Source organism: Carassius auratus, unplaced genomic scaffold, assembly GCF_003368295.1.
Source record: "Carassius auratus strain Wakin unplaced genomic scaffold, ASM336829v1 scaf_tig00216014, whole genome shotgun sequence".
Taxonomy (NCBI): domain Eukaryota; kingdom Metazoa; phylum Chordata; class Actinopteri; order Cypriniformes; family Cyprinidae; genus Carassius; species Carassius auratus.
The window spans coordinates 1624379-1644169 of record NW_020528362.1 but is presented as its reverse complement, the minus strand read 5'-3'; the positions used below and the strand labels follow the sequence as shown (position 1 = coordinate 1644169).

The 19791-nt window shown below is 39.0% G+C and overlaps 2 protein-coding genes across 2 annotated transcripts; both read right to left on the bottom strand.

Moving 5' to 3' along the window:
* Positions 1 to 6893: 6893 nt before the first annotated feature.
* Positions 6894 to 8996, bottom strand: LOC113096688 (GTPase IMAP family member 7-like). Its single transcript, XM_026262101.1, has 3 exons — positions 8875 to 8996; positions 8656 to 8690; positions 6894 to 8441 (listed from the first exon to the last, which is right to left on the bottom strand). The coding sequence occupies exons 2-3, from the start codon at positions 8660 to 8662 to the stop codon at positions 7189 to 7191; spliced, it is 1260 nt and encodes a 419-aa protein (XP_026117886.1). The 5' UTR covers positions 8663 to 8690; positions 8875 to 8996; the 3' UTR covers positions 6894 to 7188.
* Positions 8997 to 12188: 3192 nt separating this feature from the next.
* LOC113096655 (uncharacterized) lies at positions 12189 to 14113 on the bottom strand. The gene is made up of 4 exons (XM_026262067.1): positions 14106 to 14113; positions 13692 to 14011; positions 13416 to 13438; positions 12189 to 12623 (listed from the first exon to the last, which is right to left on the bottom strand). The coding sequence occupies exons 1-4, from the start codon at positions 14111 to 14113 to the stop codon at positions 12189 to 12191; spliced, it is 786 nt and encodes a 261-aa protein (XP_026117852.1).
* Between the last annotated feature and the right edge of the window lie 5678 nt (positions 14114 to 19791).

Genomic DNA, 19791 nt, shown 5'->3' with positions numbered 1-19791 from the left:
ATTACTTAGTTTTTATTATTAATAATATTATTTTATTTGTTTTTGTATAAAATAATAATCTCTTTCCTAAAAAAAACTTCATGGATGAGAATCAGTGAGTTCAAAAGTGACTCTTACCTCCTCAAGAATCAAGACCGAAGCTGCAGAGGATGTTTACAGCTGCAACATCAGACTCCAGAGCCCTGACTTTCACTTTCTCCTCACTTTATTGTGGATCTCTATTTAGTTCCATTCTCTCTGTTTTCCTTGTATTCCTTAAACTGATTGGTGGATGCTGCTTCTTTGGGGACTACAATAAAGCTTGTAGGTTACTCTAGGGGTTTCATTTAATAATGTAACAATAGGATATAGAGAAAAAAGACTACTTCAAGACAGTGTCAATAATGCAAAATTACAGTTAAAGGCAGTTCATCATTGAATTCAGTGATGTCATCTCTGTTCAGTTAAATAGTGTCTGTGCATTTATTTGCAATCAAGTCAACGATATCGCTGTAGATGAAGTGACCCCAACTAAGCAAGCCAGAGGCGACAGCGACAAAGAACCGAAACTCCATCGGTGACAGAATGGAGAAAAAACCTTGGGGGAAACCAGGCTCAGTTGGGGGGCCAGTTCTCCTCTGACCAGACGAAACCAGTAGTTCAATTCCAGACTGCAGCAAAGTCAGATTGTGCAGAAGAATCATCTGTTTCCTGTGGTCTTGTCCTGGTGGTCCTCTGAGACAAGGTCTTTACAGGGGATCTGTATCTGGGCTCTAGTTGTCCTGGTCTCCGCTGTCTTTCAGGGCAGTAGAGGTCCTTTCTAGGTGCTGATCCACCATCTGGTCTGGATACGTACTGGATCCGGGTGACTGCAGTGACCCTCTGATCTGGATACAGACTGGATCTGGTGGCTACAGTGACCTTGAAATAAGAGAGAAACAGACTAATATTAGCGTAGATGCCATTCTTCTAATGATAGCAAGTACACAGGGTGTTATGGGAAGTGTTTCCGGTTCCGGTTTACCTAATTAATGCAGCCTAAAAATCCTTTAACAGATTTGGATATTAAAAGCATATTAGTATGTTATGTGTATGCCAGGTTAAAGAGATGGGTATTTAATCTAGATTTAAACTGCAAGAGTGTGTCTGCCTCCCGAACAATGTTAGGTAGGTTATTCCAGAGTTTAGGCGCCAAATAAGAAAAGGATCTGCCGCCCGCAGTTGATTTTGATATTCTAGGTATTATCAAATTGCCTGAGTTTTGAGAACGTAGCGGACGTAGAGGAGTATAATGTAACAAGAGCTCATTCAAATACTGAGTTGCTAAACCATTCAGGGCTTTATAAGTAATAAGCAATATTTTAAAATCTATACGATGTTTGATAGGGAGCCAGTGCAGTGTTGACAGGACCGGGCTAATATGGTCATACTTCCTGGTTCTAGGAAGAACTCTTGCTGCTGCATTTTGGACTAGCTGTAGTTTGTTCACTAAGCGTGCAGAACAACCACTCAATAAACCATTACAATAACTGGTAACCAATTAAGAGATGCCAGGACAGGAGAAATGCTTTCTCTTCTCATATTACCAGTCAGCAACCTTGTGGCTGCGTTCTGGACCAACTGCAATTGATTCAGCGACGAATGCTTGAGACTCATATAAAGTGCATTGCAGTTATCAAGTCTAGAAGTAATGAAGGTATGATGAAAACCAATCCAGCGCCATGCCCCTAATGCCAACTTCATCCCTTAGACGATTAAGAAGGGTAACATGATCAACTGAATCAAATGCAGAGCTAAGATCGAGTAGCATTAAAATAGCTGATTTTCCAGAGTCCAAAGCAAGTAGTAGATAATTTGACACCTTCAGCAGTGCAGGCTCGGTGCTATGATGGGCTCTAAAACCAGACTGAAATTGATCTAAAATATTGGTCTGTGAGATAAATGAAGATAACTGATTAAAAACAATATTATCTAAAATTTTTGACAAGAATGGCAACTTAGAAATAGGGCGAAAATTTTTAACATTGGTTGTGTCTAAATTTGGCTTCTTAAGAAGAGTGTGACATTAGATGGAGCGGAATTTCCTTAAATGGGTCCTGAGGCACTTCTGCCGGAAGAGCGCGCGCTCCTGTATAGCAGAGCACTGAGAGCACAACAGACTTCACTGATCAGAGCGAGAGCGTCGCGAAATGTCACAAAAGGAGTGTGTTTTTGGTTGCCAGGGCAAGACAACCCTGCACAGATTACCAAAAGAGAAACAGCATTAAGGGACCAGTGGATGGAGTTTATTTTTACAGAGCATCAACGGAGTTGTGCAAGTGTTTGTGTTTGTTCCCTGCATTTCGAAGATGCTTGTTTTACAAACAAGGCCCAAGTTGACGCTGGATTTGCACATCGTTTATTACTTAAAGATAATGCAATCCCAACGAAAAAGGGTCACGATCGTGTGTTGGAACCACATGCGGTGAGTAAAACTGCTTCAAATATCTCTGTGTTGTTAACTTAGCTATCGGCGCGTAAGCACATCAAGTAAACAACATGCGATGTTGTTATCAAACTGCACTTTCCACATGTACAGCTTAAAAAAAAAAAAAAAAAAAAAAAAGACGACAAAGTGGAACTTAGTCATTTTCCAAAACCGCTAAGCAAATATATACAGTTTCAGTACATACCACATAGAGACGCCTTTGCTGATGCTGCTCTTGTTAAATTTCAGCCTCTGGATCTGTGTCACAGCTTCCAGACGCGCTCAACACAAAAGCCTACTGGCGTTCGTGATTCTTTAGCTCCGCCCACACGTCACGCCTCTAGGCGCTCGTGTTTTTCCGGGAAAAATCGGTACAGACTATCTTTCTCTTATGAATATAATAAAACTAAAGACTTTTTGGAGTTATGAAGGATGCAGTACTACTCTATATGTACTCAAGATTAACAGGATATTGAGTGAAAACGAGCATTTCACCCCCCCTTTAATCGTGTGCACTATATCGCCAAGCTCAGAAAGGGATAATGGATCAAACAAAAGCATGACAAATGGGTGGTTCAGAGGGGTCAAGACTGCACATAGTAACAGTGGACCGTATGGCATCCACCTTTCCCATAAAATAATTTAGGAATGCTGCACAGGTGTCATGGAACGGTCTGCTACGCCCTCCTCTGGCGGCATTAGATCCCTCTCTCCTGAATAGGACTGCATTTCCCAGTGTTCCTCTCCCCAATCATCCCCGTCTAACCCTGCTTAATTATCTTGATTACCTTTTAGTATTTGCACCTGCAACTTGTGTTCTCCCCTTTATATGGACTGCTCTCCACTTTGTCATTTTGTGAAGTTTTGATTTACCCCTGGTCTATATTGTGGTTCTCCGTATTATCTCTGGACTTTGAATCCCATTTGATTAGGCTATCTGAGTTCTCTACGAACGTCTGCTTGAGTTCCCTTTCATTGCCAGCCTGAGTTTATGTCTGCTGTTCTCTGTTTATTCACCTGTATTATTAAACTGCTGCAGATATATCTAACTGACTCCGCCATTTCATCACAACAGGTCTCTGGAGTACTGTCCAGACTAGAAGTGTTAGCATGATAAAAAAATAGTGTTTCATGTATTAAACAGAATTTGTGGATTGTGTTAATTTATTGATATTAATTCAGAGAGATATTTAGTTTTTGCATTTTTTACAGAGTGCTGGAAAAGCAGAAAGAGCATTTTTCAAGAGTTCATAGGACACTTGCAGTTTGTCTTCCATTTGCTCTCTGCCTTCCTAAATTCCTGTCTAAGAGCTTGTATATTGTTGTTTATCCAGGGTTCTAACCTTCGTTTGGTTTTTGAATCTTTAAAAGGAGCAACAGAATTTAAGACACAAGAGCAGTGATTATTAAAAAGCATTATCATCTCTTCTATTCCAAGATCTGAGTCAGGAGGTTTTAACACACTTTCAGACAAAGAAGAGAAGGCCTCAGAGAAATGACTGGCTGTATCTGAGGTGACAACACGAAAAATAGACTGAGCTGGACCAGACATTGTGATATTAAAAAGAATAGGCTTATGGTCAGATACATGTATACAAGTCATTTATAACACTTTCTGCATCCCCTAATCTAAAGTGTAAACTATTCATCACTTCTAAATGTGTTACATATCATTTGCAGATCTTCCTGTTACATGATCCATCTCATTTCATCACTTTACCCAAGCTTGAACGTATTTTTTTATAAATAAATAAATTATCACTCTGCCAACATTTAATAAGCACTTAATTATTTTGTATTATGTTTCCCATGCGACAGCTGCTCACCATGACATGAAAACGCACCATAAACAGAGTCCATTATTTTGTGCATTTTATTCCAAGTCTTCAGAAGTCGTACGATACCACCATATGAGAAAAAGATTTGTTTTCCATAACATAATCATTGCACATTAATAACAGTACATAGCTGCCGTCTCATCCGTTAAAACTTTCAAAATTGGCGCTTCAACACAACGAAACTGGCTTGCGGCAGTGACATCAAACCTCGCTCCTTATTGGCCATCACTTGTGATTTGCGACCACCATAGATTGTTTGCGACATGCCAAATTGTGTGCGACGCTATGAAGGATGGAAATGCAGATCAGGAGAATGTTTACAGCGATTAAACACTTTAATTTCATTCTGTAACTCACACAAAATTGTTTTGCTGTCTGAACACTGGTAATGTAGCCCAGGCGTCGTTTTATCTGTTCTTTATACTGCTATTTGTAATGTTTTAAATAAATGATTGTGACTAACGTACATTTATCTGCCTGTTACACTTTGTATATTGTCAAAATGGTTATGTTTAAGATTATAAGGTGGAGTAGGGAGATTAAAATGATCCTTTTTATACAATAGTATATTAACTAAGATAATAGTCACTGTCAATATATTGTCACGAACGTACACACAAACAGAGAGATCCAATTTGCAGTGTTTATTTAGGAGAATCCAAAAATCGTAGTCCATACAGGCAAGAGGTCAATATTAACAAAAGCAGTCAAAAACAAGAAACACAAAAAACACTAGGGAACACGAGAAAGCAGGGTGACATAAAACAAGGACTCCATGAAACTGATAGAAACAACCGGGTATATATGGACAGTTGTAAACAATGAAAATGGGGACAGCTGAGTGCAATTACAGGTATGCAATTAACAGTGATGAAACGGACAAAGGCTTGTGGGAAATGTAGTGCCTGCAGTCGGGTGATTCTATGGGGAAGTGAGACCACTAGTGGACACCCAGGGAACACAGACCAGACACGGTGACATATATCTATATTGCGTTTTTTTGTCAAGTGGTAAATTTACAAACTGCAGTTTAACTGCATAATTTATAAAGATCTGTTAATTATATGTAACACATTTAGAAGTGATGAATAGTTTACACTTTAGATTAGGGGATGCAGAAAGCTGTGTAAATCCATGCATTTCATAAAAGTACCACGGGCCAGGAATATAACCAAAGGGTAGGACTGTGAATTGGTATGCTATCCCCTCGAATGCAAATCTCAGGAAACACCTGTGGCGAAGGGGTACCTGAATGCGAAAATAAGCATCCTTTAAATCCACAGAGATAATCTAATCTCCCAGTCTGAAGTGTGAGAGGATTTGTCACAGCATAAACACTTTGAACCAGTGCCTGGGTGTGTCTCAGGTCCAATTTTGGAGTATGCCATCTTTCTTTGGTACCCTCAAATAATGACTGTTGAAGCTGCTCTCACAGTCTTCTTGGGGCGATGTCATACAGTGGACATAAACGCACCGTTGAAATGGGGCAGCCTGCGGAAGAACTGAACTGGCATGGCGGACTGCACACCATGTGGGATAACTAGCTGTTGGGGGGGGTTAACACCAAATGAGTGTGAAAGTGAGGCGATCGTTCAAGCTGTCATCTTCATCGCTCTGAGGGCCAGATCCGAGGTGCATCAGAGGTCTTTAAGCACTTCAGGGTCCTGCCGGTCCTCATCCAGAGACTTGAGCTGCTTGGCCTGATACACCTGGAGTATCACCATCACATGCAGTGCTGAAGCTGCTTTGCCTGCCACAGAAAAAGTCTTGCTGGCGAAGTTTGCAGTGGCGTGGCAAGATTTAGAGGGGAGAGAAGGGTCGTTGTTTCTGTTTTTTGTCTTCACACTTTGTCTTGTGCATCCTGCATTGCAGCTGCAGCAGCTCACAAACTCCACATCACTGCAGAGCTATAATCAAATGTGTGTGTGTGTGTGTGTGTGTGTGTGGTAAATAGTCTACACCCATGATCTGATTCCTGCAAAGCATGTGACACAATGGAAGTGAAACTAAACATAATACCAAACAGCACATCTCAGCAGCTGAACCTGGAAGTTTAGCAGTATATATTGTAGATTTTCATATTTTGTATATATTATTTTACTGGAAGAGATGCAGATACATAAAAAATGAACAGTTAATGATACAATATTTACAGAGAGAATATAAATTATTTGCATATAATGATTTGAGATTTCAAATGTGAACTTCAGATGTGGTCATCCTAGGGCTCTAGACTGTGTTAATTCAGGCCTGTTTATAGCTATAACTTTAGTTCATTTGCTTTTTTCTTTTTTTCTTTAGATATAATGTGACTAGTCCATTTTGTTTTCTTTGCTTCTATTCAATCTATTTTCTCAGTGCTGCTGTGCATATAGTATATGTAATATATTAATTAGTGTACTTGTATTCTGATTCTAATATAACATAAATGTATCCCCGGATAATTTTTTAAGCTTATAGATCATATTGTCACACGTTAAATATATTTAGTTTAATAACACACATTTTAATTGAACACAATTGTTTTAAAGAAATGCATTTAATTTGAACACAAAAATACATTCGAAGATACAAAATATGCATCTGCATTTATATACTACAGTATAAGCATGAAACAATTGTTGTTGGGTTTTGTTCTTTTACTTATTTATTTGCCTTTTTGCTATTATCCTGTTTTAGTGGTATAGTGGTGAGCATTGATGCCTTCCAAGCAGTTGACCCAGGTTCGATTCCTGGCCAACGCATTTCCTGTGGGAAGTCGTGGCCTAGTGGTTAGAGAGTTTGACTCCTAACCCTAAGGTTGTGGGTTTGATTCTCTTGCCGGCAATACCACGACTTAGGTGCCCTTGAGCAAGGCACCAGCCCCCAAAACTGCTCCCCGGCTGCTGCAGCATAAGTGGCTGCTCACTGCTTCGGGTGTGTGTGTTCACTGCTGTGTGTGTGCACTTTGGATGGGTTAAATGCAGAGCACAAATTCTGAGTATGGGTCACCAGAATGTTTCTATGCTTCCAGATTTCTGATGCCACCTTTGTTATGGCATCGCCCATAAATTCAGCTTCTTCTGTCGCATTCCAACCAAATATTCCTCCACCAACAGCTCCCACAAAAGCGGCAACTCCAAGAACACTTGCAGCTAATGTACCTGCACCTACTCCTGCTCCTTCTGCCACTACTGTACTACCTACACCTGCCTCGGCAAATGCTGTTTTTAGAGTGAAATATGATTTTAAAATATACAGAACTGGAGCTACTACAACACTGCTTGCGATAAGAGCACAAAGCACAGCCCCTGCTGCTGCTCCTGCAAACTGATTCAGATAATTGCAATGAACAATTGCCTTTGGATTTTCTCGTTGCTCTTCTGGAGACACATTTTCCTCTGTTATATTCTTCTCCTCCTCTTGAATGTCTTTCTCCTCCTCTTGAATGTGTTTCTCCTCCTCTTGAATGTCTTTCTCCTCCTCTTGAATGTCTTTCTCCTCCTCTTGAATGTCTTTCTCCTCCTCTTGAATGTCTTTCTCCTCCTCTTGAAGCACCTCACTGGTGAAGCGGCCATTTTCTTCCACCATCTCATCAATGGTATTCAGCAGATTTTTCACCTGTACTTTGTTGCTCTTGTTGCCCCATTTACATTTATTCCAGTGTTTGTTGTCAATGACGTGACAGCGTCCTCCACATTTATCAACCAGCTGCTGAAGATGTGAACTGGTCTTCACAAACTCTTCAATGGTTTGGTCTTCCAGTTGCTCACCAAATGTGAACAAGGTCACTGTGTGTTTCAAGAAGTGCTCTTCTTTGAAGGGTTTCAGGATTTTCTGTACCACCGCATTTTCACGTTCTGTGTATCTTCCGACCTGTAGGACAACGACAAAAGCATCGATGGTAGGAGCGCAGTTAATTAGAGCTTTGAGGATCTCAGATTTTATCTCCTCGTCATTAAGATCTGTGTCACAGGCTCCAGTTGTGTCAATAACTGTGATCTTTCTTCCATTAACCTTCCCCTCTCTTTTTTGATATTCAACTCTTCCATATGAAGCCATATTACAATTTTTAGTGGTGAATACATTTTCTCCAAGAATTGTATTCCCAGCGCTACTTTTGCCGTCTCCTGTTTTCCCAAGAAGTATGATCTTTCTCTCTGGCAGTGAAACCCTGGCTGTTGGAAACAAACATTTTATAATGTGAGCTTTAATTCTAAGATACTTGATTATTTAGTGAAAATTCTGAACAAGAGTTTATCAGGGGAAAAAAGAAAAAAAAACTGCTGGGTATTTCTGATGGTCCTAAAGCATTTAGTAGCTATGCTCCGTCTTTGTAAACATATCTACAGTTTATGCTTTAAACGTGACTGTCCAACAGTCAAAACTTACATCCCATGATCCTTGTCTGCTGAGGATATATGTCTCTGTAAGTTAAACAATACCTAGGTTAGTCTTGGCATTAAACATTCAATATATGATGTTTCAAACTACATGTGCAATGCTTTTGACCTAATGATGTCTGGACACTACAATCACTTCTAGTTACACTTTACACTACAGCAACCATGTTACTGTCTTTAAATGGTGGAAAATGTAATGTATACTCACATTATTGTTTTGTATCCCTTTATTTTCTCTTTTTAAAATCAAGTTGTTGACGGAAGTGAACTCCAGCTTTTGCTTTAAATAAGAATTATTCTTCAAGAGTCAATGCTTTTCTAAAAAAAAAAAAAAAAAAAAAAAAAAAAAACTCAACCTGTAATCAGAGTCTTGAAAGTTGTAAAGTCCTGAAAGCAACTGGTGCTGTGGTGGAGGGAGTCAACACTTTTTTGTTTTCAAAAATCGACTGAAGACACACCTCTTCCACATGCTCTTCACCACAATCAGAAACAAAGAAACTTAATATAACTCCGTATTTATTTTATAAAACAACTTTATTTCTACATTTCATTGCTTGTGCACAAATCAGTTTTAAAAAATGAATTGTTGATCTCTATATTCGTTAATTATAAGCTGTCATCTTTTTAAGCACTTCAGGGTCCTGCCGGTCCTCATCCAGAGACTTGAGCTGCTTGGCCTGAGTATCACCATCACATGCAGTGCTGAAGCTGCTTTGCCTGCCACAGAAAAAGTCTTGCTGGCGAAGTTTGCAGTGCCGGGGCAAGATTTAGAGGGGAGAGACTCGTTGATGTTGGTTTTTGTCTCCACACTTTTTTTTCTTCTTTTTTTTTTTGGCTTGTCTTCACACTTTGTCTTGTGCATTCTGCTGCAGCAGCTCACAAACTCCACATCACTGCAGCTTTCATCAAACTGTGTGTGTGTGTGTGTGTGTGTGTGTGTGTTAAATAGTCTACATCCATGATCTGATTCCAGCAAAGCATGTGACACAATGAAAATGAAACTAAACAAAATACCAAACAGCACATCTCAGCAGCTGAACCTGGAAGTTTAGCAGTATATTTGTAGATTTTCATATTTTGTATATATTATTTTACTGGAAGAGATGCAGATACATAAAAATGAACAGTTAATGATTAAATATTTACAGAGAGAATATAAATTATTTGCATATAATGATTTGAGATTGGGTCAGGTTCCAATATATTTGCCCCCTCCCCCAGTCAACACAGTCAAGACGAGTCGGGCTTGGCACTTCAAATGTGGTCATCCTAGGGCTCTACACTGTGTTAATTCAGGCCTGTTTATATCTATAACTTTAGTTCAGAGAGGAACCACTTTGGCAAGTGTAGTTGAGTTCATTGAACACAATTTATCTTTGGCAGTATGGTTCCTTATGGGGGTTCTTGCTCCCTGAATAATTGAACATACAAGAGCTTTACCATTAACCCCCTGGAACCATCAGCTTAAAAATACATGAAAATTAAGAGTCTTAGCAATGTCTTTAAAACAGTGATAATCATGTAGATGTGGCAGTGGGATGTCTACCCTGTAGACTGAAGATGAGTGTCTCTCAGCAGTAAGGTTCATTCCAGCTAAGATTTGAAAGCCTTAGTGATCTGAAACAAACAAGACAACAGCCAGAAGGTGCGCAGTAATGTGCTCATGCTTATAATAGGGAGGGAGGGAGGGTTACGAGCCGTTGAGCATACTTACCGAGCAGCGGTACCACGTATATATGTCCCATGTCTAATAGGTGAGTGGTAGTGATTGTAGCGATTTGAAAGCTGTATGGCCAGTAGAAGTCTTGTGATGAATGAGTTGATGAATTAATAATTTCTTTATGTAGATTTTGATAGGATGAATGAGGTAAGTGGCTGTGATTAACTGTCTGTTTTTCATCTGTTGCTGTGGACTGTATGATTGCCTTTTTTTTTAGCTTTGCAGCAGGGTATTTGAACACTGCGTGTCCAGCCGCGAACTGATAGTAAGCTCATCTACTCCCATTGGGCTCATTTGGATTCTCCCTCTTTTGTCCTGGTGATTATCGTTGTGACTCTTTCGCTCTCTGCTACTGTTGTGCACTTCACAAACACTTCCATTACCACTACCTAGGAAGACTGCTGCTGTCGTTATGGTTGTTCTTGTGGATTGTTAATTCTCTTAAGATAATTTGGGGTGGATGACTCTTCAGCTCACGTGACCATACTTTATGGACTGTGGCCTCGTCTGAGCCCCTTTCTCCTTTCGTGAATCGTGTGGGCTTGTGTTTGAATACTCGTGTATTGCTGAGCCCTTACTGTAGTGGCTTTTATCCTCATTGTTATGATTGAGTTGTAATCCCAGATGACTGGTTTCTGTGTGTATTTTCGCTTGAGGTTTGTTTATTTTGTTTTTGACTTCCTTTCAGGAGCTGGGGTCCCACGGGTGGAGGATCTTTTGTGGTGGTGGTGCTGCTTCAACGTTTGCCACTTTTTGAAGTGTGTGCGTGTGTGTGATCTGAGTTCACGGTGTGGTGTGTAGAAGTGTGCTTTTGGATAACTAGTGCTGGTGATCACTCCGGTGGGTAACCTCAGCCCTGTAAGTTTGTGTATTTTGTTTCTTGTTTTTTTTTTTTTTATTTATTTATGGTGAGAGTATAAACTGATTTTGTGTAATGTTTTGTTTATTGCTGGTTTAAAATTATGTTTCCATTAATTTAGTATTATTTGATTATTTTCTTTAATGTGAATCTGTTATCATTTTGTTTTTCATGGTCATTGGGGAGTTGCTGATAGAGAATACACCCCATGACCAGACCATTTTAAATGCTTTTTCTATTTTAAAATTCAGTGTTTCAATAAACTTTTTGTGTTTTTGATATCCATGTTTCCCGCCTACCTTAATTTATGAGAATCGGATCTGTGTGACCTAATAACTAACTTTGGGGTTATTTCTATTTCCCGGGTGATCCAGGTGGCGTAGTCCACAAACTCAAATGTGTGTTTAGCCTGTATCGCTCCCTCTGCCACATAAAGACATAAAACAATCTTGAACTATTGGCTGTACTTCACATAAAACGCAATACAATTTTAATGTGCTTAGTGTTTAATATCTAAATAAATTATATTTAATTATATTTAATACAATACAAATAAAACGTACTTCAAATAAGAAGCATTGGACAAACTATGCAAACTTTTTTTATTTTTTTAAACGGATGTACAGTATTCTTGAGTCTATGAGGTAACAATAGAATAAGATAACCTTGTTTGAAATGGGTTTGGCTAAAAAAAAAATTTTGGTTTTGTCTATACAGGTACTTGTATTGCATTGACTGGGTTAAATAGAATTGTGTTACTAAAAAGAGACTAAAATACTATTTTTATTGACTAAAACTAGACTAAATGTCATCAGTTTTCGTCGACTAAAATTAGGCTTGACTAATAAAAAATAAAATAAAGAAGTATGAAGAGTATGAATGTGACTAAAACTAATAAATACTAAAATGACTGATTCACACAAAGACTAGACTAAAACTAAAATTAAAACAGACCTCCAAAAACAACACTAGTGTCTGATGCCTTTGTTATGACATCGCCCATAAATTCAGCTTCTTCTGTCGCATTCCAACCAAATATTCCTCCAGAAACATCTCCCACAAAAGCGGCAACTCCAAGCACACTTGCAGCTAATGTACCTGCACCTACTCCTGCTCCTTCTGCCACTACTGCTCCTACACCCGCCTCGGCAAATGCCCCTTTTGCTGCTCCTGCAAATTGATTCAGATAATTGCAATGAACAATTGCCTTTGCATTTTCTCGTTGCTCTTCTGGAGACACATTTCCCTCTGTTATATTATTCTCCTCCTCTTGAATGTGTTTCTCCACCTTTTGAAGCACCTCACTGGTGAAGCAGGCATTTTCTTCCACCATCTCGTCAATGGTCTTCTGCAGAATTTTAACCTGTATCTTGTTGCTCTTGTTCCCTCATTTATGTTTATTCCAGTGATTGTTGTCGATGACGTGACAGCGAACTCCACATTTATCAACCAGCTGCTGAAGCTGTGAACTGTACTTCATAAACTCTTCAATGGTTTGGGGCCTCATGTACAAAGACTTGCATGTAATTCTTACTAAAACATTGCATACGGACAAAGCTGTAAAAAAAAAATAGATGTATGAAACTCTGCGTGCGAGGGACCACGGGGGCCTAAATCGACTCTGGAGGGACCACGGGGGTCTGACTCGACTCTGGAAAGTCGTAGTGGCGCTGGGCTGGCAGCCATCTTGTGCCATGGCGCTGTGCTGGCGGCCATCGTGTCTGGAAAGATGGGTGTGGTCGGTGTATCCCATTGACTATGATGGTGAAGGTAACTGGTTAACCCCCAAAAGTCCAGGACCTTCAGCCCACTCTCCCACTCAGGCAAAGGGTCATCCAGGCAGTTGTTGAAGAGGTCATTCAGTGCCTCATCATTGTACCCCAGCCCCACTGCCATTGTCCAAAAGACTTGAGGCAAACCACCCACCTCACTCCCCTTTTGACGGAGGGTGGTTAGGTTCGAAAGTCTACCCATCCGCTCCTCTATGGTGGCTGGGAAACGGATACGAAATCCCACACCGCTGGATCTGGGCATGATGGTGTCCTTCTGTCACGAATGCAAACACAAAACGAGAGATCCAAGAGTAGTGTTTAATAGTGGAATACAAAATCAAAATCTAATACAGGAAAAAGGTCAGAATACAGAAGAGCAGTCCAAAAAAACAAGAAACACGAAAACCCCAGGGAACACGAGAAAGCCGGGTGACATAAACCAAGGACTCCATGAAACAGATAGAAACAAACCAGGTATATAAGGACAGGTGAAAATTATGAAAGTGGGGACAGCTGAGTACAATTAACAGGTATGCAATTAACAGTGATGAATGGGAAAAAGACTTGTGGGAAATGTAGTGCCTGCAGTGGGGTGACTCTATCGTGTAGTGAAACCACTAGTGGACACCCTGGAAAACACAGACCAGACACTGTGACTCAATGGAGACATTATCTCCAGTATTTACTGTCAATGACGTGACAGCGACCTCCACATCTGTCAACAAGCTCTTGCAGCTGTGGACTTTTCTGAACAAATTCTTCGATGGTTTGACCCTCTAGATCTTCACCGTGAGTGAATAAAACCACTGCATGTTTAAAGGCTTCCTCTCCACAATACTTTCTTATTTCATTCACAATCTCTCTTTTGTGTCTTGTGTACCTTTCAACTTTTTCAGGGGTGAAAATATTTTTTCCAAGGATTGTGTTTCCAGCGCTGCTTTTTCCATCTCCGGTTTTCCCAAGAAGTACGATCTTCCTCCCAGGTGAAGACACACTGGTTATTTAAAGAAGATGTTGGTTATTAGATCAGATAATGTAAATCTGTATGTAGTTAATACAATGCATTATGTTCGAAATTCTATTGCTACATCAGCATTTATTCGGTGGCAATGTAAATGTTTTCTTCAAGCACTCTAGAAAACTCTAGCATTGATTCTCAAAATGTAGTTTAACTTACCTCCCATTCCCCGAGTCTATTGATCCTACTGTCTGCAATAGAAATTGTACGTAACAATGCATAACATTTGTCAAAACAATTTGCCAATGATTAATATTTTAGAAAATAAAAAAAGAAGAAAAAGAACAATGTGCTGTTTCGCATGTCTTTATCGTTGCTCTTTTTTTCAAGAAGATATTTAAATGATGATTCAATTCAGTTCAATTGAATTTTATTTGTATAGCACTTTTTACACTACAAATCATTACAAAGCATCTTTACAGAAAATTAAGTTTCTACAATATTTAGTAGTAGCTTATAAATGGTGACTGTCAGTTTGTGTGCATATGACAGGATTTTTCAGAAAAATGTATACAGGACATTGTCAGCCATACGATGAACATATATTCCAGAGTTTGGGAGCCAAATGTGAAAAACTCTACCTCCTTAAGTGGACTTTTCTATCCTAGGAACTAACAAAAGTCCAGCGTTTTGTGAGCTTAGGGAGCGTGACGGATTGTAACGTGGTATGAGGCTAGTTAAGTAAGCAGGAGCTAAAACATTTAGGGCCTTATAGGTAAGTAATGATAATTTGTAACTGACACGGAACTTAATAGGTAGCCAGTGCAGAGACTGGAAAATTGGGGTAATATAACATGTTTGGTAGCTTGGCAATGTTTCTACGATGGAAGAATGCAGTTTTTGCTGTCTAATGTAACACCCAGATTTTTGACTGTAGAGGAAGTAACAGTACATCCGTCTAGTTGCAAATTGTAATCTACAAGACTCTGTGTACTGTTTTTTGGTCCAATAATTAATATCTCTGTCTTATCCAAATTTAATAAGAGAAAAGTATTGGTCTTTCAATCTTTTACATTTTTAACACACTCTGTTAGCTTAGATAATTTATTTAGTTTTATAAAGTTTCATCTGGTCTCATTGAGATATATAGCTGTGTATCATCAGCATAACAGTGTAAACTAATCCCGTATTTTCTAATAATATTACTAAGGGGCAACATGTATATTGAAAATAGAAGGGGACCTAGGATGGATCCTTGTGGCACTCCATATTTTACTGGTGATAAATGAGATGACTCCCCATTTAAATAAACAAAATGGTAGCGATCGGACAGGTAGGATCTAAACCATCTTAGAGCCTGCCCTTGAATACCAGCAGTGTTGTGGGTAACGCGTTACAAAGTAACGCGTTAGAGTACTCTAATTACTTTTTTCCTGAAATTTGTAACTTAATGCGTTAGTTTCGTGCGTAAGTAATCAGTAACTTCGTTATTTTTAAAAAAAAAGTAATCCGTTATTTTAAGCAAAGGAAAATCCCGACTGCAGCCTGCTTTTTTTTCAGACAGTAGTCCTAGGTCTACTGTGCCACCTGCGGATGTACAGTATCAGCGAAGCCGAAGCTCTGTGATCGTAAAGTCAATGGCTGTGATGCGTCTGTGCCCTGCGCCTGACCCTATGTGTGTGTGTGTGGGTTTTTTTTTTTTTTCGAACTCCCGGCAAGATAGCAGAGAGGACAGCGTTTGGTTTATGGAAGTACGCACATTATTTTCAATTTGTCAACGAAAAAGAAAAGAACATAACGGTAAAATGCACACTCTGCTTTGGTGAAAAGCTTCTATCGACCTCCAAAAATTCTACCTCAAATTTAACGCTACGTTTTAATCACTACTTTGAAGAGTAAATGTAAGAGGACTGTGTTAAAGCGAATTTAGGCTTGTGACTGTGAGTGACACTTTAATAATAATTAGTTCGGTTATTAAGCGATTTGTCATTTGCCTGTGTGGCAGTGAAGGATTTAATTCGGTTTGTTATCATTTTTGTTTGACAGGCAGCTGTTAATTTCTGTTAGATCATTGGCTGGCTGGTTGTTCATCATTTCTAAATGGATTTAAATCTGCAAGCCTGTTAAGTGTTTACAAGTAAGAATACTTGTACTTTGATAACTGCATTATTTAAAGTTAAAGAAAAATCAGGAGTTATCTTGTGGTGCTCATAATATACAGTAGCCTAGGCTACCCGGGCTGGGTAACGTTAGGTGCGAATTTTGATTAATAATATGTTCTGTGATAATTAAATAAAACGCTATGTGGAATAGCCGATTGCTGACTGTCTTTCCTGTTATTGTTATCCTGCAGTGTTAATTTAGTCGGATGACTGACGTTATTCATTGTCGGGAGTCACGACTTCTAGGTGCATTTAAAGGGGCCGGGGGCTGTGTCTGTCATGTGTGAGCCGCTGCAAACGGCTTTTAATTTTTGGTAACGCATGAGTACTCTAACGCGTTACTTTTATGAATAGGTAATGCTGTATCATAACTGATTACTTTTAATTGATGGTAACGTTGTAACCTAACTAACTACTTTCCAAAGTAACTATACCCAACACTGAATACCAGTATAGTTTTGTAATCGATCTATGAGTATGTCATGATCTATGGTGTCGAACGCAGCACTAAGATCAAGTAAGACTAGAAATGAGATGCAGCCTTGATCTGACGCAAGAAGCAGGTAATTTGTAATTTTAAAGTGCAGTTTCTGTGCTATGGTGGGGCCTGAAACCTGACAATTGAAACCTGAAATTCTTCATACAGATCGTTTTTTTTTTTTGCAGGAAGGAGCTCCATTGAGCAGACATACATTTTAGATTTTTTTAAATTTCAATTTTAGACATAAATGGAAGATTTGAAATAGGCCTATAATTTGCCAGTTCACTAGGATCTAGTTTTGGTTTCTTAATAAGAGTCTTGATAACCGCCATCTTGAATGGTTTTGGGACGTGACCTAAAGATAATGACGAGTTAATAATATTGAGAAGTGGTTCTTCGGCTACAGGTAACAACTCTTTCAGTAATTTAGTGGGTACAGGATAAACATGTTGTTGGCTTAGAAACAGTGATAAGTTCATTTAGCTCTTCCTGTCCTATATTTGTAAAGCACTGCAGTTTATCTTTGGGTGCGATGGATGAAACTGAAGTGTTAGATGCTGTAGAATCTACATTGGCTATTGTATTTCTAATGTTATTTATTTTATCAGTGAAGAAATTCATAAAGTCATTACTATTAAAAGTTGATGATGAATATATGTGTGATCTTATCTCGTAATAAACATCATTGCTTTATATTTCACATACACATTGATGCACTGCTGTACAGTACCATTTAAAGTGTTTTCTTAACTGTGCAGATTCATGTGCAATAATAGTTTAGACCAGAGTGTTTCCAAGTAACGAATGTAGCAGGGTAAGGTATTAGCCCAGATATGATTGGCTGGTGTCATTGGTTAAAATGGTTAAATCCAATGAACCTATCAGTGTTGGGATTGATCCTATTAAAAAGGGAGTGGTTTGATTACTCAAGATGCATCATCCTGGGTACTAGATCATTGTGGAAAGTCATGGGCAAAGGATAGGGTTTGTTGCATCTCCCTGTTGGTGTCGCAAGTAGTCCTTTTTCAGCATGCTAGCAGCCATGGTCTCATGTGGTAAGCAACCATGCGTTTAGCTACATTGGAATTCTCTCTCGCAGGTGTAACTACACTTCCAGGGGTTTCCAGTACCTTGGTTCAAGATGAATGTACATCAGTATGACTGCACTGCTGCTTTGGTTTTAGTGTTTGTTGTGTAACCATTTAACTGTTGTGATATGAATGTCTTAATTTATACCAGTTAATTATGTGATTTATGAGTAGGAACTTTTAAAGCGGGGGTTTTATACTTTCAGTGTGTCCACTTGGGGTAGTGTGGTGTTTGGCCAATTGTATTCCTTTCACAATTGAGTGGTTTGTGGTATGATGTGAGGTGATAATCCAAAAGGCCCCTGCTGGTCATTTCTCTCCTCCTGTTCATTTTGTAACTGGTAGACTTGTGTATTAGGCATGTTTTATATTGTATCCAAAAAAAAATGTTTGAACCATTACAGTTGTGTATATAAATAAATTGCAAGTTTTATACTATCTCTGTCTCCATGCTCACCCTGGCTGTTGGCCACGAACCTGTGTGCCCTTTCATAGGGCTGTTATGTCCCGGTATATTCCGGGTGGCGTAGTCGATGTATATCCACTTTTGGTGGGTCCCCTACCTGACCACTTCTTGCCACACAAACATGATGCAAGATCACTGCTACCAGGTAACCAGTACAAGCAAAACAATTCATGTCAGGTTTAGTAACACAGAGCTATTACTGAGAAGACATTTTCATGAATCTTGAGAACAAAGCCAATAAACAAGATCAGAAAATGCTGGACTGAATCATGGTATCACATCAGGCATCACTGTAATTCATTTCTGATCAATTATTTGTGCTTCTTTAGTTAGAAATTATATGCACAGACTAAACACGGTCAAGAAGACCATGTCTGTATGTTTTCATATCTCTTAAAGTGCCTTTTACTGTATATATTCCCTTATATGTGTGTTAAAATATATTTAATTTAGCTTTGATTATTATTAATATATTTTTTATAAAAATATATATTAATATACAAAAAGTTTTTGTTAGAAGACAAGTGACAAGAACTTCATGGATGTGAATCAGTGAGTTCAAAAGTGTCTCTTACCTCCTCAAGATTTAAGACCGAAGCTGCAGAGGATGTTTACAGCTGCAACATCAGACTCCAGAGCACTGACTTTCACTTTCTCACTTTAATGTGGATCTCTATTTAGTTCCATTCTCTCTGTTTTCCTTGTATTCCTTAAACTGATTGGTGGATGCTGCTGCTTTAGGGACAATAAAGCTTGTAGGTTACTCTAGGGGTTTCGTTTAATAATGAAACAATAGGTTACAGAAACAAAAACTACTTCTGCAGACAGATTGTGATTTTCAAGTAACCTTGAGCAGCTGCTTTAGCTGTGATTGGTGTTTGATCCATTACTGATTACAGATTACATGATGAAAACATAGTTACATTAACATAATCTGATTTACTTATTTTAGGGCATGAATACTGACTATTCATCTACCTTGTTTTAAACTTGCCATTAAATGTACAATATAAAAACCAAAGAGATGTGGTCTACAATGTAACATTTAAGGGGTCCTATTATGTTTTTTGTATGCGTGTGTGTCTGTGTGTGTAATGCACAACATATATACAGTGAACAAAATAATAAACGCAAAATGAAAAAAAGGTCTATTTCTCTCAAATATTGTTCAGAAATCTGTCTAAATCTGTGTTTGTGAGAACTTCTCCTTTGCTGAGATAATCCATCCACCTCACAGGTGTAGACAGCATGATTATTGCACAGGTGTGCATTATTCTGGCCAAAATAAAAGGCAGCTCTAAAATGTACAGTTTTACTGGATTGGGGGTGATTGTCCAAAAACCAGTCAGTATCTTGTGTGACCCCCATTTGCCTCATGCAGTGTAACACATCTCCTTCACATAGAGTTGATCAGGTTGTTGATTGTGGCCTGTGGGATGTTGGTCCACTCCTCTTCAATGGCTGTGTGAAGTTGCTGGATATTGGTAGGAACTGGAACACGCTGTCATATATGCCAATCCAGAGCATCCCAAATATGCTCAAAGGGTGACATGTCTAGTGAGTATGCTGGCCATGCAAGAGCTGGGATGTTTTCAGCTTCCAGGAATTGTGTACACACT